The sequence below is a fragment of the Panthera leo genome, chromosome B4 (genome assembly GCF_018350215.1).
Source record: "Panthera leo isolate Ple1 chromosome B4, P.leo_Ple1_pat1.1, whole genome shotgun sequence".
NCBI classification, from domain to species: Eukaryota; Metazoa; Chordata; class Mammalia; order Carnivora; family Felidae; genus Panthera; species Panthera leo.
This window is the reverse complement of record NC_056685.1, coordinates 109,747,414-109,767,100: the sequence shown is the minus strand read 5'-3', so window position 1 is coordinate 109,767,100 and position 19,687 is coordinate 109,747,414. Positions and strand designations below refer to the sequence as shown.

The 19,687-nt window shown below is 35.9% G+C and overlaps 3 protein-coding genes across 14 annotated transcripts in view; 2 read left to right on the top strand and 1 right to left on the bottom strand.

The window, feature by feature from the left end:
- The window catches only part of CEP290 (centrosomal protein 290), a 92,450-nt gene extending 88,085 nt beyond the window's left edge, over window positions 1–4,365 (top strand). For both annotated transcript variants that reach the window (XM_042947303.1, XM_042947304.1), the window contains 2 exons: window positions 2,758–2,837; window positions 3,844–4,365. In XM_042947303.1, the coding sequence (XP_042803237.1) occupies window positions 2,758–2,837; window positions 3,844–4,074 (311 nt within the window). In that variant the 3' untranslated portion in view covers window positions 4,075–4,365. The remainder of the gene's footprint in view (window positions 1–2,757; window positions 2,838–3,843) is intronic.
- Window positions 3,116–19,662, bottom strand: CB4H12orf29 (chromosome B4 C12orf29 homolog). 7 transcript variants are annotated; one of them, XM_042947320.1, is made up of 8 exons: window positions 16,091–16,267; window positions 13,324–13,441; window positions 10,274–10,369; window positions 9,411–9,527; window positions 7,791–7,988; window positions 6,355–6,524; window positions 4,979–5,067; window positions 3,116–3,242 (listed from the first exon to the last, which is right to left on the bottom strand). In XM_042947320.1, exons 1-8 carry the CDS (start codon window positions 16,247–16,249, stop codon window positions 3,227–3,229), a joined length of 963 nt encoding a protein of 320 aa, XP_042803254.1. In that variant the 5' UTR covers window positions 16,250–16,267; the 3' UTR covers window positions 3,116–3,226. The 7 variants fall into 7 exon arrangements, with proteins under 7 accessions (XP_042803254.1, XP_042803256.1, XP_042803253.1 ...); XM_042947322.1 differs by lacking the exons at window positions 3,116–3,242; window positions 16,091–16,267 and adding exons at window positions 18,092–18,195; window positions 19,632–19,662 and having other exon boundaries at window positions 4,376–5,067; XM_042947319.1 differs by lacking the exon at window positions 3,116–3,242 and having other exon boundaries at window positions 4,376–5,067; window positions 16,160–16,374.
- CB4H12orf50 (chromosome B4 C12orf50 homolog) overlaps window positions 16,309–19,687 on the top strand; it is a 42,124-nt gene continuing 38,745 nt past the window's right edge. The window contains exons 1-3 of one of the 5 annotated variants that reach the window (XM_042947314.1): window positions 16,309–16,485; window positions 16,953–17,075; window positions 19,224–19,307. The gene's annotated coding sequence lies outside the window, so the exon portion shown is untranslated. Of the gene's footprint in view, window positions 16,546–16,676; window positions 16,858–16,952; window positions 17,076–19,198; window positions 19,308–19,687 lie in introns of those variants that run through there. The other 4 variants (XM_042947310.1, XM_042947312.1, XM_042947313.1 and 1 more) reach the window with 4 other exon arrangements.

Genomic DNA, 19,687 nt, shown 5'->3' with positions numbered 1-19,687 from the left:
CTTACTAGTGGGGCAGCCTCAGAAGAATCACTTGATACTTCTGAATTTTTTCTGAACAATTTTTTTTAAAACACAACAGAATTGACCAGGGGCGCTCAGTCAGCCACTGGGTGGCTCAGTTGAGCATCCGACTTCAGCTCAGGTCATGATCTTGTGGTCCGTGAGTTTGAGCCCCGCATCAGGCTCTGTGCTTGACAGCTAAGAGCCTGGTGTCTGCTTTGGATTCTTTGTCTCCCTCTCTCTCTGCATCTCCCCCACTAGCACTCTGTCTCTCTCTCTCAAAAATAAACATTAAAAAAAAAAAATTGACCAGAATGAGTTGTTTCCAGGATTTAAAATTTTAATCTATGTGAGATCTGAGTATGTATATGTATGTACGTTTTCCCTATGAGTAACGGTTTAATATTCACTAATTCATTGTTCATGTTGACTTTTTAGAACATCACTGTAAACAAGAGTCATTTGTTCATTATGTATATTTGATAGCCTGATGGAAATGGCAAATTCTGTTCCAAAGGATTATACCAATTTGTATCTGAACAATCTTGGATTATTTCATACAGCTTTTTCAGTATTCCACCACATATTCTTGTTACTACTGTGTATGAGCTATCATGTAGGAGTTGTACCAGACACTATGCTAAGTGCTTTAACAAGGATTTTATAACTTTGATAACCCTGTGTGGTGGGTACCATTGTCTTCATTTCACCTGTGATCTTTACCTTAAAGAGGCTAACACGGTCACAACAGCTAGAAAGTGAGAGAAGTAGGATGAAACCTAAATCTGAAACTCCAAAGCCCCTCACTGTTCTCAGCTATTGATGACAGAAACTGTATTACTGCCAAGAAGCAACTAAAAATAGTCAAGTCAGGGGCGCCTGGGTGGCTCAGTCGGTTGGGCTTCCGACTTCGGCTCAGGTCACGATCTCACGGTCCGTGAGTTCGAGCCCTGCGTCGGGCTCTGGGCTGATGGCTCAGAGCCTGGAGCCTGCTTCCGATTCTGTGTCTCCCTCTCTCTCTGCCCCTCCCCAGTTCATGCTGTGTCTCTCTCTGTCTCAAAAATAAAAATAAAAAAAAAAAAACGTTAAAAAAAAAAAAATTTTAAAAATAGTCAAGTCAGTCTCCAGGATCTCTTAAATTTTTTTTTTAATGTTTATTTATTTTTGAGAAAGAGCATGAGCAGGAAGAAGGGCTGAGAGAGGAGACACAGAATCTGAAGCAGGCTCTAGGCTGAGCGGTCAGCACAGAGCCCAGTGTGGGGCTCAGACCCACAAGCTGTAGGATCGTGACCTGAGCCGAAGCTGGACATTTACCCGACAAGCCACCCAGGTGCCCCACAACAGGATCTCTTATCGCAGCCAGCTTAGTGTACTAGACTAGCACAGTACCAAAGACTTGTTAATACTGTTGACATTAGGCTAGTTCTCTCTAAACCTCACTTTCCTGAGAGGAAATTTCTGAACCCTATATTCTTCATCTTTTTAAAGAAGATAGATAAGGATACCTATTATATTTCAAAGACTGTTAAGGTTCAAAATCAAACCAAAACTGTCTTGGCAATCCTAAAGCACTATTTAAATACAAAGTAGCAACAAGAATATATGGGAGAATATTGAAAAAGTTGTATGAAATAGTCAAGTATTGTTATTAATTGGTATAATGCTTTAGAACAGAATTCACCATTTCTATCAAGCTATCAAATATCATTAAACTAACTTTCAGGAAGTGCTATACATAATAATCACTTTTGCTGCACTATTTCATTACTAATCTTTGTAACATATAGCATCCCAGTGATTAAGAACCAACTCTATAAAAAATCATTAGCACTTTCTACAAAGGTGAGTGAAATTTTGAAAAATATTTTTCTCTGCTTTCCAAATTAATATGGGTTCTGCTAACTCTATTCCCAAAGGAAAGGATGAGGAAAATATTTCCTGTCTTCAACTTATAATTAGGGGACCATTCCAAATGATCCTTAATAGAAATATGCTTCCTGTCTCATTCATGAAAATGTCAACTGCCCATTATATTTTCAAACTTGAGCATTACTTTTAAAATTTTACCCTTCAATGGCTGCAAAATATAACCTATGTAGTGTTTAAAGAAAATGGTTCTAGCAAAGAGGGCAATTAAATAAATCCTACATGTCCACTGATTCTCATTATAAAATTAGAGATATATTAACTCCAGGTGAGGGGGGTGGTAAGAATCTAATAAATTAAAGCCTTTGTGCTCTATTTGTGTACTTAACGTTTTCCAACCACGGTATTTAGGGTGTATTATCCACACTGCCTACCAAGTTTTTCACGTAGTAATTACACAGTAAATGTGTGTACACACATTTACCGATACAGAACAGCCAGTACTGTTGGGTATCGGGAGCCTTGGCCAATACCCAACTTGGGTTGGAGCCCCTTCCCTAACAAACAGTCTACTTACTCTTTTGCTGTACTTTGAGTACCTAACAATTTTTCCTGGCTCTATATTTTTTCTCTGGAAAATAATTTCTCCCATATAAAAATTAAGCTGATTCTACACATTTAATACCTAGCATATTCCTTTTCTCTTGGTCTGCTACAGAATTACCTGAGAGGTAGCATTACAGTATTCACATCCTGAAAAGTGTTCCAGTCATAAAATGCCATATTTTTCCAGGTTCTGGTTTCATAAGTTTTCTACTTACATTCTCTAAAATAAATCCTTTGTCAGAGTGGGGAAAAGTGGAGTCTAATTTTTATAATTTTTTTTGGCAGATCTTGATCAACTAACGGAAAAGGTAAACGATTTAGAGACACAGCTCAAAACCTCAGATATAGAAAAGCAGTATTTGAAGGTAATTAATTTTATCAAATTATAATATTATAAATGTTTTGTGAAAATAGCTGTTAAAAACAAATTTTATGAACACTATCTATGAGTTTTAAGTATGCGTCCTAAAAACTCCTGGGGTTACATAATATACTTAATATTTTGACCTTAACATTTCAGAGTTCATTATATTTATCGATGTTAAAAATACTGAAGAGCTACAAAAAAAAAAAAAAAAAAAAAGACAAAACAAATAGTATTAAAGAGTAAATTTATTTTTTAATTTTCACAAATATAGCTCATTATTTTAATATATTTTCTTAAGTTTTGGGTCACACTGGGAACAGTGCCTTTTATTTCCTTTTGAAATTCTTTTCAAGAATAGCTCCTTTAAAGAAAGATACTTGCTATGCTTTATCTCTTAAAGAATCTATAAACAGAACAAGAGAGCATGAATTGGAGAATTAACTAGTAATCACTGGCTATTCTAAATGGTCACTAAAGTTCAAATGGTCCCTTTACCAGAGGCCTCTTATCCAGGTAGAAGTTCTAGAGTTTCCCTAATCCTAAATATATATACACACACACACACACACATATATATGAAGTTGACTATTAAAAAAAATAGGTATTTGTAAAAATATAAATGAAGCCTAAACCAAAGAATCTTAACATAACTTGTGTAGTGAATAGCCAAGTCTTTGATTACCTCAGTGAGAGTATCTGATATGCTTTTGGATAAAGATTAAATATCCACCCCCTACACACACAATTTAAGAACTGATAAATTCCAAAGACTAGGACATAATTTACAGAACAGTTTGATTTGCCAGTTAACAAGTTTGTTACTTAAAACCTTGTACAGTGATACCTTATTAACAGAATCCTAAGAAAATACTTATGCCTATATAGTTTCTATTTGATTATTCAAGTTACTTTGGATTTTATGTTTGTAATTACATCTCTTTAGTTCAAACCTAAATGTATTTTATTCCTACCTATACCTTTTAAAGTTATCATGTTTCTATTAGGAGGAAATAAAAAAGCTGAAAAAAGAACTGGAAAACTTTGATCCTTCATTTTTTGAAGAAATTGAAGATCTGAAGTATAATTATAAAGAAGAAGTGAAAAAGAATATTCTCTTAGAAGAGAAGTTAAAAAAACTTTCTGAACAATTTGGAGTTGAATTAAGCAGTCCTGTTGCTGCTTCTGAACAGTCTGAAGATGAAGAGGAAAGTCCTGCTAATTTCCCCATTTATTAAGGACCACCTATAACTGTAGTTTTATTTATTTATTAACTTTGTAAGTTAAAACTCCATCAGGAAATCAAGTCTCTGACCTACATGATTTCCATCTCCATATCCTGTACCTTGGAAGGTTTAGTAAAATTTACTAGATATCCAATTTAAAATTAAATTGGAAATTTACTAAAATTTAGTGAATTTTAAATTTAGTAATTTAAAATATGAAATTTTAAACATTAGAAAAGTATATTTTTTTAGATTTTTAAATTATGTCTATCAAATGAGCTATGATGAATTTCTGTACATTCATAATATTTAAGTTTTTTAAAGAGTATGAGGGTGAACTTTAATAATTTTAACATTTAAAATTGTACTTTTACATATACTTACATACTTATATAAGACTAATTTTATATATATGTACATGTATATAAACATGTTATGAGGTTACAGCTATATGTTTTGTTAAGTGTCTAGTAAGATTAAATTGTTTTTTAAATTCTTTAATTCTCAAAATTAATGATCCAGAATTGTTTAACTGATGTTTTTAAATTACTACCCAGTAATGGTAGACAGAATCCAACCTTTGTACAAGGTGGGGAGATTACTATTACATTTTTTTAAGTTTAGTGGTTAAAATTCATTTGCTGCTTCTAAATAAAATCTTGAATAGACATTTGCAACTGGGAAATTCATTTCCTGAAATGCTAGAAGATGTATTGCTATATTAGACACTGAACCTTGAGATTTTTTACCTTCTCCACATGGCAGAATATTCAAGGTTTAAATATAATAAAGCTGTTTTTTAATTGCATTTCTAGTTTATACATCAAGTATGATATCTCTGAGTCTGCCAAATTTCTGATTATCTATTTTTGAAAGAAGATTAAACAAACTCTTAGTATCAAAGGCATGGTCATACTTGTTCAGGTTCATGTTGATAATAACAGGTTTTGAATTCATGTAAGTATCTGGAATTGGCCAGCATAAACCAAGATGATGGCGATGAACCTAAAAAGAGAAAAAAGGGTATTTAGAACCTAAAAAGAGAAAAAAGGGTATTTAGATTTTATTACCTTCATTCACTTACAAATATTTGAGTGCCCACCATCTGCCAGGCACTATTTAAGGCTCCACTTTCTTACCCTTTTTTTTTTCATAGCTGTTCTTCTCCTGACATATTATATATTTACGTGTTACTGTCTATCTTCCCCATTAGACTGTGAGCTTCATGAAAGCACAGACATTGTTTTGTTGACTCTGTATTTCCAACACCTGGAAACATGCCAGGAACAAAATCAGGGGCTCCATAAAAATGTAATGGAGTCTGTTGCTGAGTGCAGAAGCTAGCCAATTGAAAAATATGGGTGGAGAGGCATTCTAAATATCATGGGGTAGAATGGTGCTTTTTGCTCTGATTGCAGTTACTTAAGTATGGTTAGGACATATACAGTATGGGTATGTTTGGCAGCTGGGGGTGTACAGCAGTTCCAGAAAGTGAAGCAAGGGTCCTATCATGAATAATCTTTATGCCACTAAGCAGTTTTATGTAGCAAAGTAACATTTTCACTTACTGTGAAGAATGGACAGAAAAGGGAGAAGACTGAAAGATAACATTTAGGAGGGTGATATAGTAAATCAAGCATGAATTTTGGCTTAACTTAAAATTAAATGCCAACTGGTTGGGGAGAAGTATATATTCAATAGATCAGAATCTTTAAGAAATAATTGTATGTATGAAATAATGGAGAGAGGGGTTAAAAATGCTATCTGATGTTTTGAATTGCTGGGAGTTGGGGTTGGTATGACAAAGGTCCAGTTTTGAACATTACTAATTTCAGGAACCTGTCCGAAATCGAGTAGACAAATCCAAGAGACAGAAAGGGCACAAAGTATAAACTAATTGATTCTGTAAATATTAACTGTCACCCTGGCACTTTTAACTCAAATTCTATAATCAAGTTTGGGAAATGCGGAGTTAAACTATGCTGATTATCTCAGAGAGCATTCATGTGCAACATCCACAAGAAGGGAATATGTAATGTGCAGTTTTTCCAGACATTTTCATCAGCTTAATTCTGAAGGCCATGTAGGACAACCAAAGCCCCAGAAAATGAATCCATATTGGGAAACATTATTTTATCATATAAAGAATGGTGGCATGTGAGATGAGGAAATTAAATTTCTTTACAACACATTAGAATTAACTGCAATTTGTACAGAGTATTCTCGTGCCACTTCTACTTTGTTTTAGGAACATAAGACAAAATAATCCCACAAGCTATTTTTTGCCATTACCTTGATTAAACAGCCATCATTGCAATGCCATACTATTCCTTCAATTTTACCCTCTCTGCAACCTTCAAACCAGGATAATAGATCATTGTGCTTCAAGGTTGGTAGATTTCTTATTTGAAATGCCCCATGTGGTATAAGAAGATGTAATGGATGCTTCTTGCTTCCTAACCCTAAATGGTAAAAATTTCCATTAGGCACATAAAGGTTTCAAAAAGAAATGAGAACATTTACTTCTCCAAATAAAAAAGCCTTTTAAAGCATTTAGGAATAAATTTACCAAAAAGTTTAGTTGGTTTCCTGGAAGAGAGATATACCACAAGTGATCTCATTCACAAGTGTCACCTTACCTCATTAAATCTAAATTTCACCTTCATATACTCTACACTAGGGGTCAGCAAACTATGACCTGTGGGCCAAATCCAACCGAACACCTGTTTTCATAGTTTCAGTGGAACACAGTTATACCCATTCTTTTAAGTACTATTTATGGCCTTGTTTCAGAGGTATAGCCTACAGAACCTAAGTATTTATTATCTGTACTTTTACAGACGTCTGCCAAACCCTTCTCTATACCATTAGCCAAGTTCACTTATCAATGTCTGCCAAACAGCCATACTGGATCTCTGATAACTTGTATAATTACTATCGTAACTTTTTTTTTTTAACGTTTTTTTTTTTTGTTTTTTTTTGTTTTTTTTTTTTGAGACAGAGACAGAGCATGAACGGGGGAGGGGCAGAGAGAGAGGGAGACACAGAATCAGAAGCAGGCTCCAGGCTCTGAGCCATCAGCCCAGAGCCCGACGCGGGGCTCGAACTCACGGACCGTGAGATCGTGACCTGAGCTGAAGTCGGACGCTTAACCGACTGAGCCACCCAGGCGCCCCAGACTATTGTAACTTCTTTATACCTGCCAATCAGTCAGCTTCTGATCTCTATACAGGATTTTCCTATTCCAGCTTTAATGTCCTTGAATCCAGCTTCATCTGCCTATCAACAATGTACTCCCCAGTGCCCTCTGGACTTAGACTCCATTCGTCATAGTACAGATTCTAATGCTCATTATGCTATTCAGTGTCAATTCTTTAATTTATTCTTAGCTATTAATACTAAACTAATTACCTAGCCATGAAAAACACATAATTTTCATTCAACACAGTTCACATAAATTTAAAAAAAAAAAAAGTTACACTTGAATAATTACCTTTCATAAATAGCTCTATAATGTTATCATAGGAAAGAATGAGAAGTTAATTCAACCTTTTGGATTAATGGTTAGAGTCATGAATAAATTTCTCCGTGGACATAAATAGAAATGGCTATAATTCTAAAAGCTATTTAACTCTAATTAGTCATTTTAGTGTGTTTTAAGTTGAACCCAGGAAGTTCTCTTTATAAGTGACAGTTACTGTAACTGAATAGGAAAAGTCTTCACTCACCATATGGGTTTCCATTAATATTTGTTCCGATAAGCTCTAGTGTTTGTTCAAGGAGATCTGATAGCGGCACCGCACTAATTTCCAAAAGACCAGGATCATCAGGATGATGCTTCAGTACCAGGGCAACTTCAAATTCATAATTAACTACAGAGGAATGCCAGCAATACTGTTTGTTGTTTTTCTCCACTGGTACCCAACCTATCAGGCAAAGAAAACACTATTACTACATTGCTGTTCTTTGGATTTAGACGTGAGGTAATTTTTACTTTTGTTGTACATTCTCAATGTTTTTTGGATGTTTATCACACACAGATTATCATTTTTTAATCAGTGATAATGTTAGCAGTTTTACTACTCAATCACAATCATTTTTTAAATAAGGTTATTTTTTTATTCTGTTGAGGAATTAACCTGTTTGGTGATTCAGTACAGAGCACTCAGCATTCCTTTACCAGAAAATTTACCTTTTCAAGAACTGAACCTTATTTATTTTTTTAAGTTTTCTCTCCACTTTATCTCCATTTTCAAGGACAACAGACCATGTATTAAGTGTTCCACAATTCACTGCACTGTTCCAATATAAACTGAATAATGTATTGATTCCACATGTATTGAACGTTATTGCTATTCCTAACTCCTGTTACCAGAATAGGATCCTTCATTGTGGACAATTCTTTATCAAACAATCACTAGGCTACATATGCCATTGTGACCGTCATATCTTTGGCCTTCAGTAGTCATTCAGGTGACTATAATAATCTTTACTGGTCCATTTGTCTCCAGGGAAACCCAACCTACTTTTATCATAATCCTGCTTTAAAAATTTAAATTTAGTTCTGCTGCACCCCTGCTTAACAATCAACGTCAGGATGAACTTCAGACTCCTTTAAATGAAATATAAACCCCTTTAAGATCTGAGCCCATTCCACATCTCCAGCCTCAACTTTTATAATGTCCTCCAGGGTCATACACCCTAAACATTCCAGCCACAGAGAAGCATTACATAAAACTTCCAAGACTCCAAATCTCTGCTCTTCATGGGAGTTTGCCTAAGCTGACCTCTCTTTCCTGCCAGCTAACTTCCTGGTTCCTAATCTTCAGTACAGATGTCCTCTCCCCTTAGAAGCCTCCTCTAAACACCACAGGCTCATCTAGAGTTCTTCCTGTTTTCTCTGACTATACCCTGTGGATGCTTTCCTCTTAGTTCTTAAATCAGACCAATATTGCATTTCCTCTGGTGTCTAAAAGATCAAGGTTCTGATCTTCATTTCTGTATTACTAGAACCTGAGTACTCTGCACATTATAGGTACTCAAGACATAGCTGCTGAACTAAACCTTTATCTGGGGTATCTTTCCATTCAGCACACTTTTGCAAAAATTTTCACATCCCCAAAAACTATAGGTAGCAAACTAACTCAGAGAAGATTCTAAACCTGTGAGGACATTTTTAATATAAAACATCTTTATAGATTATTAATATAAATTAGATTCAGAAATTTTGTGTTATACAGATAAATACTATAAAGAACCAGATTAAAATTAAATTCTGCAATTTCTGGATCTTTTGTTCTTTTTACGAATAAAAACAAAAGCACATTTTAGAAAAGTTTTCATGATACCAGGAATGTGTCCATTTTCATCAGGCATCGGATTCCCATTTAATTGTTCTATTTCCTTCGCTGGTATCCAGCACTCTGGAACAGGTTTGAAGTCCTCCTCAACATTCCAAAAAAATTCTAAAATAGTTCAATAATTTTATATGTGGTGATGCTTTAAAAAAAAAATTAAAAAGACTGAATAAATTCAACGTGGGAACAGGTAGTAAACCCCATTCAGGTATCATAATTATTCTCCATCATCAACACCATGCAACTGCACTTCTCAGGGTTAGAGTATACTAGCACTTTAAATTTTCAATTTTGAACCCACCACCATAAGTAAATAGTGCATAAAACTCTAAAGTAGCCAGTGTTCCAGTATGTGTAGATTTATGATAAATTTTTAATACACTATAAGTATGTATATATAAATATATACATGAAAGAGTGGATATATAATGATTAATGTATGTATCTACTTATAAAATACTTAGAGGCATTTTAACGTAATAATTAAAAATACTGATAATCCTTTGAGATTTGTGTCTGATTTATAAAATTATGGACTTCTCTCTTAGATAACAAAACCAAAATGTGTTACTCTTTATAATATATATATATATATATATATATGTATGTTTTAATAATATCAACATACTCTAATGAAGAGTCATAAAAATGTTAGGAAAACAATTTAAAATATTTTTCAATAACAATCTTTTACATATAAAGATACTCAATTACAATTTTCTTCTTAGGTGCTTAAATTTTAAGAAGGATATAATGTGTAGAATACCACAGCAAGAAATAAGCCAAAACTATAGATTTAAGTCAGAAAAAAATGAAAAAAAAAAAAAAAAAAGAAAAGAAAAAGGCTCACTAACCTTTTGAGTTTTGTTTTGAATGTAGAAAATTTTTAAATCTTTTCTCAGCTAATTTGTTAGGTTTTCTATCTAGTCGAGCCCAAAGGTATGGCTGACCTAAAAAAAATATTAATAATAAAAGGGAAAAGTATAAGAGGCAAAAAATAAAACTTATCTTGGAAGACATTTCAGTATAAAGTTTTTCAATAAACAGTAGGGTGACCTTCCCTAAAAGCAGCAATCCTAGAAAACAAAGGTAAATATGTATTCTAACAGACACCGTATGTGATGTATTCTTACCAGCAGTACCTGATGTAGTAAGACTGAAGTCTTTGGTTGAAGAATGGTAAACCTGAGATAAAAGTAAATATGTAACCCTGTCATAAGGACATTCCACTGCCATATTTTATTAGCAACTAGAATTTGTGAGAAAGCTACCTCTATACTAAATGGAAACATATCCAGATTATCATATTCACACTTTTCCTGAAACGTAACTGTGTGCTGTAAGGGTTAGTTCCCAAAAATCTGTAATTAGGCTGAGCTGTTTTGCATGGCTCTGATCCCTGGTTCAAGGCATGAAACAGTGATTATTAGTGATTTGTAATCATGGACCTAAGAAGTTTCAGGCAGTGTGCCTGCATTCTTTACTTACAGCAGTGAGACGAATGAGTCTTCTACCTGGTTTTAGTAAGACTCCTGGAGGGCTCTGCGGTTGAGGCTGGTTACTTAGCAGGAAGATGCCTCTGTGACCAGCAGAATATAAAATTCCTCAGCTGAGGGGTGCCTGAGTGGCTCAGTCAGTTAACCAACCGTACAACTCTTGACTTCAGCTCAGGTCATGATCTCAGTTTAAGCCCCACTTCAGGCTCTGCACTGACAGTGTGGAGCCTGCTTAGGATTCTCTCCCTTCTCTATCAAAATAAATAAGTTAAAACAATAAAAATCCCCAGCTGAGACTCCATTTTGGATTCCATTACCGAAGTGTGTTCTCTTCATACATCAGTGGTTCCTGATTTGAGAAAGTGTGTCCCATTAGGACCTTGGGGGCTGGGAGCAATGGAAAGGGGGGTCGGTGGGGAGGGTACCAATAGGTGCTTTCACCTGGTCTTCCCAAACCCTTTGCTGTGATGTACATCCTTACTTTTCATGCCCTTGATAATGCTGTGTACCCTTTACCTGCAATAAACTGAGGATTTGCAATCACTGTCATTTGGGGTCCTGCCCTGTAAGTTTTCTTTAATAATCCATTCATGCTTAACTGCCACTAGTATACATCATACATAATGATGCATATTTAAGTTTTTTAATGTAAATATGAAAGCCTGAAAAATCTTTTAGTTTCTTCAAATATACTTTGAAATTATTGATTATAGTTTGTTTCAGACATTACGTATTACCTATTAACTATCCCAGTAAATAAGATGAAGAACCAGATTAAAATTATATTGTCATTTCTGGTTGAACGGACCTTTTGTTCTTTTTACTACTAAATATAAAAAACTCATTTCACTCATACCCATTAAGATGGCTACTACTACCAAACAAACATTTGTGTTGGTGAGGATGTGGAGAAACTGCAACCCTTGTGCACTGTGGGTAGGAACATAAATCGTGCAGCTACTATGGAAAACAGTACGGCAGTTCCTCAAAAAATTAAAAACAGAATTACTATATGAGCTAGCAATTCCACTTCTTTGAATATATACCCAAAAGAATTGAAAGCAGGTCTCAAGGAGATATTTGCCCACCATGTTCACAGCAGCATTGTTTATAACAGCCAAAATGTGAAAGCAGCCCAAGTGTACAATGAGGGGTGAATGCCATATACATAAAACTATGTGGCACACACATAAAATTATGTGGTACATACAAACATAATGTAGTATATACACACAGTGAAATGTTACTCAGCCTTAACAATGAAGGGAATTCTGACAGGAATTACACCGCGGATGAACACTGAAATCAGCTTGTCAAAAAAAGACAAATACTGTATGATTCCAGATGTATGAGGTATCTAGAACAGTCAAAACCATAGAGACAAAGTAGAATGGTGGTTGTCAAGGACTAGATGAGGAGGAACAGTGAATTATTTAATGGGTACTGAGTTTCAATTTTGCAAGATGAAGAGTTCTGCAGATAGATGGTGGTGACAGTAGCGTAACGATGAACTGTACACTTAAAATGGTTAAGATAGTAAATTGTGTTGTGTATTTTAATCACAATTAAAAATGGAAAAATATGCATTTCAGAAAAGATTTCCTGATAACAGGAATGTGTCTAGTTTACATTTAACTGCTCTGTTTGTCTTGCTGGAATTAAGAGGTCATTTTACTATCCGCAGGAAATCACAAAGATCATTTCTCCTTTCAATGCATTTTTTGTCCTTAACTGACAATTTCTATTTTAGTTTCTAGCTCTCAAAAGGCATTAAATTGAAATAAATTAGATACTGCCAATAGTAATAAAAACTAAGGAGTTGGCAGCAGAATCAGTGGCGTAAGAACAAGCTTTAGGATTAAACATAGGTTCCATCACCTATTCAGTCATTCATTAATTATATGGTCTTGGACAAATTATTTAAGTTCTCTGAAGATCGGTTTCCGTATCTGTGAAATGGAGAGGCTACTGTGCAAATTAGAGATAACATGTATAAAGCATTTATCACATTGTCTGCCTTTAATGAGTATTAAATGTTAATTACCTTTTCCTCCCTCAAGAGAAAGATAAGTGTAACATTTGTGACTTTATTATTGTGCTATTATAGTTAGAGTGCGAAGGGTTTATGAAGGGTAAATGCCCCATTTCAGATATATATAGTTTGTAAAGTGATTAAAGATATTTGTAGGGGTGCGTGGGTGGCGTGGTCAGTTAAGCGTCCAACTTTGGCTCAGGTCACAATCTCGCGTTTCGTGGGTTTGAGCCCCTCATCGGGCTTAGAGCCTGGAACCTGCTTCGGATCCTGTGTCTCCCTCTCTCTTTGCCCCTCCCCAACTCGCACTGTCTGTCTCTCTCAAAAACAAACATTAATAATAGTAATAATAATATTTGTAGTAGTTTTATTTTACCTTTATAGTTAGTAATATAACAACATGTTCCATCCACTTTTTCTGTTGGAATTGCACTGTATATATCTGCATCTAATGCCTTGTGACTTATAGTTTCAGTTGCCAAAACTTTAAATGGCTTAAAAAAGAGAGAAAGAAAACTGGTTTAAGATCAACAGTCTCTACACCTTCACACATACTCCCACCTGAAATGTTCTTAATTTCACTATTTCTGAAGTATAATCTCCTGCTTACCTTGCAAGACAATTTAAAAACATTTGTCCCGTGAAATTCTCATGAATCACCCCTTCCTTTCTATCACAGCAATACCTGTTTTCCCACACAGATTTGCAATTATTCATGTTTCTTTATCCACCATAATGAGCTGACACCAGGAACCGTGTCCTATACAGCACTGTATCCCTAGCACAGACTGTTCCATCATCCACTTGAGAATTTGACAATTATTTGCTAAATGCCTTCTATGGGTCAAGTAAGCATTGTCCTCCACACTAGGAAATATAAAGGTTAATAAAAAAAGAATACCTGCCTTTGGTAGAACTTTCATTTGAATGAGTGGGAAAATAGTAACAGAATGTGTAATACAATGTCAGGTATAATTTATAATTGATGCTAAGAAGAAAAACAAATGGGACTCTTTCAGCTTTAGCAGTAGTAAATTGCAAAACTTACGGTTTTCCTACTGTCAGGAAGAGCCGCCAACACCAACAAGAATGGAGGAAAAGACAGTTTCTGCGATTCCTACCAACTTTTTATCTGTAGCTTATTTTTATTTCTGAGAAAGACTTAAGCCACCATTTTACAGTATAAATTAACATTCAACTTTCATGTGAAAAATACTGCACAATACTGGTGTGTACAGGTTTAAAACTAGTATGTGGAAGTACTATTTCAGAGGCACGTAGACTTAGGAAATTAGCACCACTCTGTTCCTGACTCAGTACTTTCAAGATAAAACAATGATCGGGGATTTATCACTAACTTCTGCAATTAGTAGCAGACGATATCAATTTAACCTGTGGTAGCAGAAGAGAGGAGGTTTGGCCCAACAGCAGTGTTTGTGTGTATTCAAATTTACCAAGGATCCTACGGAGGAGATTACTCTGATGGAGCTCTTGATGAGTCCCCAAATATTCCTTCCATAAGAATCAATTTTCAACCACTCTTTGCTAGCACCATGTCCAAAAGACAATATAAGATACCAAAGGGTACACAAAGTTCCCCATCTCATTGAAGTCTTTAAACTGTGACTGGAAAAAACAAGGCATGTATGTTTGAAAAGTAATAGTAAATGTCAACTGAGTGATCCTCTACAACTTCTGGGTGGAAGAACTCACTGGGATAACTAAGATGATCAAAGATTTCAGAGAAGGTCTGATTCAAAAATCCCGTAAGTAATCCAGGCAAAGTGCACAGCCTGAGCAAAAATAGACAAGACTGTGCCCGGAGTGTTCACAGGATGAAACAGACTTTATTCAAATAGAGACTTCCCTTTAAGGAGGCAAGTCTGTCACAAACACACATGGCATTTTCTGCTGCACTGAGCCCAGGCACCTCATGGTAGGTCCAACAGGCACTTCAAGAGTAGAATGGACCTGATTAATGGGAAGCCTTGAATTACAGTTAAGGATTTGGATACTATGCTATAAATAATAGCGTAAGCTAATCTTAACTACAGAGGGACATGAACAGGGGCTTATTTTTCCGGGTGTAGGGTCCTTTTACAAACTACACGCTTCCACCCCCAACGTACAAAGTTGAGAATCACAGCTAGAGTGAATCACTACTTGGTTTGTTATGACTAAAAAAACACAAGTTTGGCAACAACTGCTACAGACATTTAGTAGTTAACTGCAGGGTTTTGACTAGGGAAGACCCTAACAATGATCATTCCGGGTGGCAATAAAGAACGATTAGGCAGTGCCATAAACTGTGCATAAACTATTAAGAACTATAACAGCAATGGCACTAAAAAGGATGTTATTAGGCAAAAAGTGTCAAGGTGAATGGAAAATTGGCACAAAAAGGTTCCAAGGTTCATTCTTTAATTCAACAAATATTCACCCAGTGCCTACTACACGTCAGGTCCTAAAAATTGGGACTAGAAACAAGGCAGTCTCAAAACAAGAACACGTGCAAACGATGTAAAGGGGGGTGGGAGCCTATGCCAAACGCACATGATGAATTTTGTATGATGAGTTCAAAGTACTCAATATCTGGGGATTCTGCCATCAAGGACTTTCCTACATATTAAAGAATTACCCTGATACTGGCTACTAATCATTCACCAGTACTTACTAAGGTCCCTCGATGTGTAAAACCCAGTGCTGAGAGAAACACCCAGAGTTGGGAACACTAGTTAGAATCAAGCAGGTAATTACTGGTAACAATACGTGAGATCTGATCTTTAGTGACCTAATTAGGCTAGTTGTCAACACCACCATCGTTCCTAGGTTAGAACTGGCAAAGCAAGTCTTCTACAATCTCCACTTTGTCACCACATTCTTGAAAGTAGAAACTTTGGACTGCGGTGATTATGCGAATCTTAAAGGGTCTTCCCCAAAAAGGTGGTAACCTGAGAAAAGGAACACTATTTAAGATGTGGGATTTCAATTTCCATGAGACGGCAAGTTTGAATCGCCCCATCATAAAACTTCTCTCGTAGATTCCCTCCTTTGCAACTAACAAGGTACGAGAACTTGGAGCTCGGGGAGTAGAGACCCGTATCCCAGACCTCCCCAGCGAAAATTGCAAAAAAGCTCCCGACCTGCAGGGCGGCTCTATAGCGCCCGGCAGCCCCTGAGCGGCCGCTCCACGGGGCCGCACACCTCGGTACCTGATGCTCCCTTTTGGTGGAGGGCTCCTCTTTCACCTCCGTCACAAACACACATGGCATTTTCCGCTGCACCGAACCTAGGCGCCTCATGGTAGGCCCAAAAGACAGTGCGAATGCTGAGCTCGTTTCAACAACAGCACCCCGGCCAGGAAAGCGTCCCCTGCAAACAGCCGCCGTGCTCAAGCCACGCACACTGCGCGCCCAAGCACGGCGGCAACGCCCCCACGTCCCCCAACACCAAGCGTGGGGCGGAGACGCACGCGTAGAAGCGGCCACCTGACCGCGGCGCCTTCTGGGACTTGTAGTGCGGAACCCAAAGTACCTCCGTATGCACTCCCGCGAGCGTTGGTCCGGTGTTACCATGAACGAGATCCGTTTTCTGTGTTGTGTGTACTTAACCACACTGATGATAACTGATATAACTGATGATATTTATGAAAATTAAATGATATCAAGTTATAAGTAAAGAATCATTTCAGATGGCGATTTAACACCATTCTGGTGAAAGCTAATTGCTTGTTTTCTTTAATAAGTTCCTCATTGAAGCATTATAGAAGTTTAGAAATATCCAGAGACATTTCAAGTCCTGATGGAAACAGATTTCCCAAGAGGAGTGCTAGAAAACGCTACAATTAAAACACCTGGGAACCCACCCCTCATAGTAATACAGTTTGGATTACGCCTCATTGTGCAGCATAGTATGGTTGAAATTGGTTCTGATGTTCTTTCCTGAATGCAAAGTTTAGCATTAGACTAATCCAAAACCCGATTTCATTCTCAATTTTTTTCATAGGAATCTCATTTATCTTCAGTATGAGCTCCAAAAGAATCCAAATGGCTTGAGTTGTTGGGAGTCAGTCAGCTGCAGAGCTAAAAACAGCTTTATTTGACTTAGTGCTTAAAAGAATATTGGAGGGTAAGTGATAAATTAATGATTGAATAAAATATTAAATATTTAGTAATAGTAGCCTTTCTGTCTTGTTGAGGCTAGTAGTCTTTACCAGTGAAGTTTTGACTACTGCCATTTTTATGTGCTTGGACAAGACCCACGTCTCATTTCTATAATTGTGTTATCGGCAAGAACCGTAGAGTCCAGCATTTTCCTGACTTAGCCCTTGGAAAAAAATATCTATATATAAAAGAGGGTTTCCAAAGAATAAAATATCCACACCCCCCCCCAAAAAAAGAGCTATTTTTTTATTACTGGATTCACAGAGGAAGAGAAAAGAGATTTGCCATTTCAAAGTATTTACTTCCTCTTCTATCTTTTTCTCCTAGGAAAACACAAAATGGCCAAATATATATAAGGGACAGGGGCGAATAGAACACCTGATGCTGGCTGTGAGCTATTGGGACCAGACACTTAGTTAAGCACCAGTGATTTTCTGTTCTTCCAGAGGAATCCTAACAAGCAGCTTGTTTCATGGGTCTCAAGGGAACAACAATTAAATAACCCTCACAACTATCAACTGCCATTTCCCAAACTGCCACAGAATCTTCTAGATCCAACATTATGTCATTTCTGAGAGGGATCATCTTCTAAAACATTCTACTTGCTGTTTGAATAGTGGCAGCAAGGCTAACCATTCCTCAGGAAACACTCTATTTCCACTGCTTTGATTTTATCAGTGCTTGGAGCAAAGCCTTTGGCTGAGACAGAGGAGCCCAGGTTAGGGGAGAGACACAGTTCCAATTCACAGTTACAAATGGGGCTCCTATTCTAATGCGTAGCAGCCAACAGCTTTGCCTGATTCTCATAAACCTGAAGAGCCAGCAAGGAGTTACTACCAGCCCCTGTACTTAGAGTGGTATTATTGGATCACAAACTGAAAGAAAGACTTTCTTCTCTGACTGATGTGTTAGTGTTCTAGCAAGCACCAAAGATGAAAGACACTCAATGTGAGTCTACCTTGGCCAACACAAAATACTTACAGAATTTTCAGGCCTACTCCCAGTGGTGGAGACAAATTTCCCATCACTCTTCATTACAGGGAGTAAAAATCCTCTTGAGTATGGTCACAGCTTTTCCTGAAAGACTAGAGTGAATTTCACATCAGGAAAGAAGTGAATAAGGGGTAAAAAAAAAAAAAAAAAAAGAAAAAAAAAGAGAGTTTTGTTAAAAAAAAAAAAAAAAGAAGAAATTAAAGCTCCATGCTAAAGACTACCAAAATATACAGATCTATTTACTGTTCTTTGCAATAACAAAACAAAAATTCCCATCATGGTTTGACCTATTTTTGCTGTGTCTAATGGAAATGTAATTGTCCCCAACAAACCCTAAAAGGTAAAAACCTTTTTTTTTTTTTATCCTTTCCCCTATGTTAACCATGATGTTGCATGTAATCATGCAATAATGGTGTTTGGTAACAGTATTTGGAATTAATCCATGCAGCTAAAAGCCCATAGGCAGAGAGAGAATTTATCTGGAGGAAAAGACCACTGAAAGATATTTCTTAGAGATGCTGCTCTCAGTAATTTAGGTGCTTAAAATGAATACTTTGTTGTTCTAGAGTTAGAAAATAGAGCAAAACAGAAAGCAAGATATTAAGGTTTTTTTTAAAATATATATCTTTGCTAATATTTTCAAGGGTTTAGCCAAGTCTTTATTCTCTACTTCTTCACTTAAATACTACCCATTTATTTTTACTTTTTCTCTTATTTATAGTTATAGGCACACAACTCTTTTCTAAATTTTAGTTTATTTTATTTCTTAGATTTTACCTTAAAGTATAGATTCAGAGAGTTCATACCAATTAGTCTGTTTTACTTAACGAAAATGGGAATCCATATATCTTTATCTTATTAATTTCCAATTCAAAGTACCTTACATTTTAAAAATACATTTTGATCTACTAAACTGTCATCTCTATGGCATCTTCTACATCACCTACTATGAATAATTTTATTAAATTTTGCTACATTTTAGTTCTTTTAGTAAAAAAACTAAGATGAAGAAAGACCTCTAACTGCTGATTGAAAAGTCTCATTCTGGGAATCAGAGTACTTCACCTTGTCTTCAACAATTCTCAAAATTTACAGACACTCTGGAACCTTTCTGCTATAGGAAGAAGTTATTCCTCCTTTTATGATGGATGAAAAATGAGTGAATATAGCTACAAGATGAATAAATAGTCCAGCTTATTTCCAGGTACCTATTAAAATAACACAATCTGAATGATTTTTTCCCAATTCATTGGATAGCAGTAAGTATATATTTAAATAATTGTATTTATTATCTTGGAGTATAGATAGTATATTTACATATTTTAAAAATGTGTTTTTTTTTCTAAACCATATATAGAAATGAGAATTTAGAAAACAGCTATTTACTTGTGAAATACTTAATATTTTTGACTATGAAATTAGGAACTAGTTTAAGTCCCATATTCAATAAGAACATTAAAAGACAAAATATTTTATTTTTACTAGCCTATTTGGTTAATATACTAGAATTGAGAAAGAAAGACCATACAGAATTCACTAAGATAGGCTGGCCTGCAGTTACGTGTGAGGTCAGTTATGATGAGC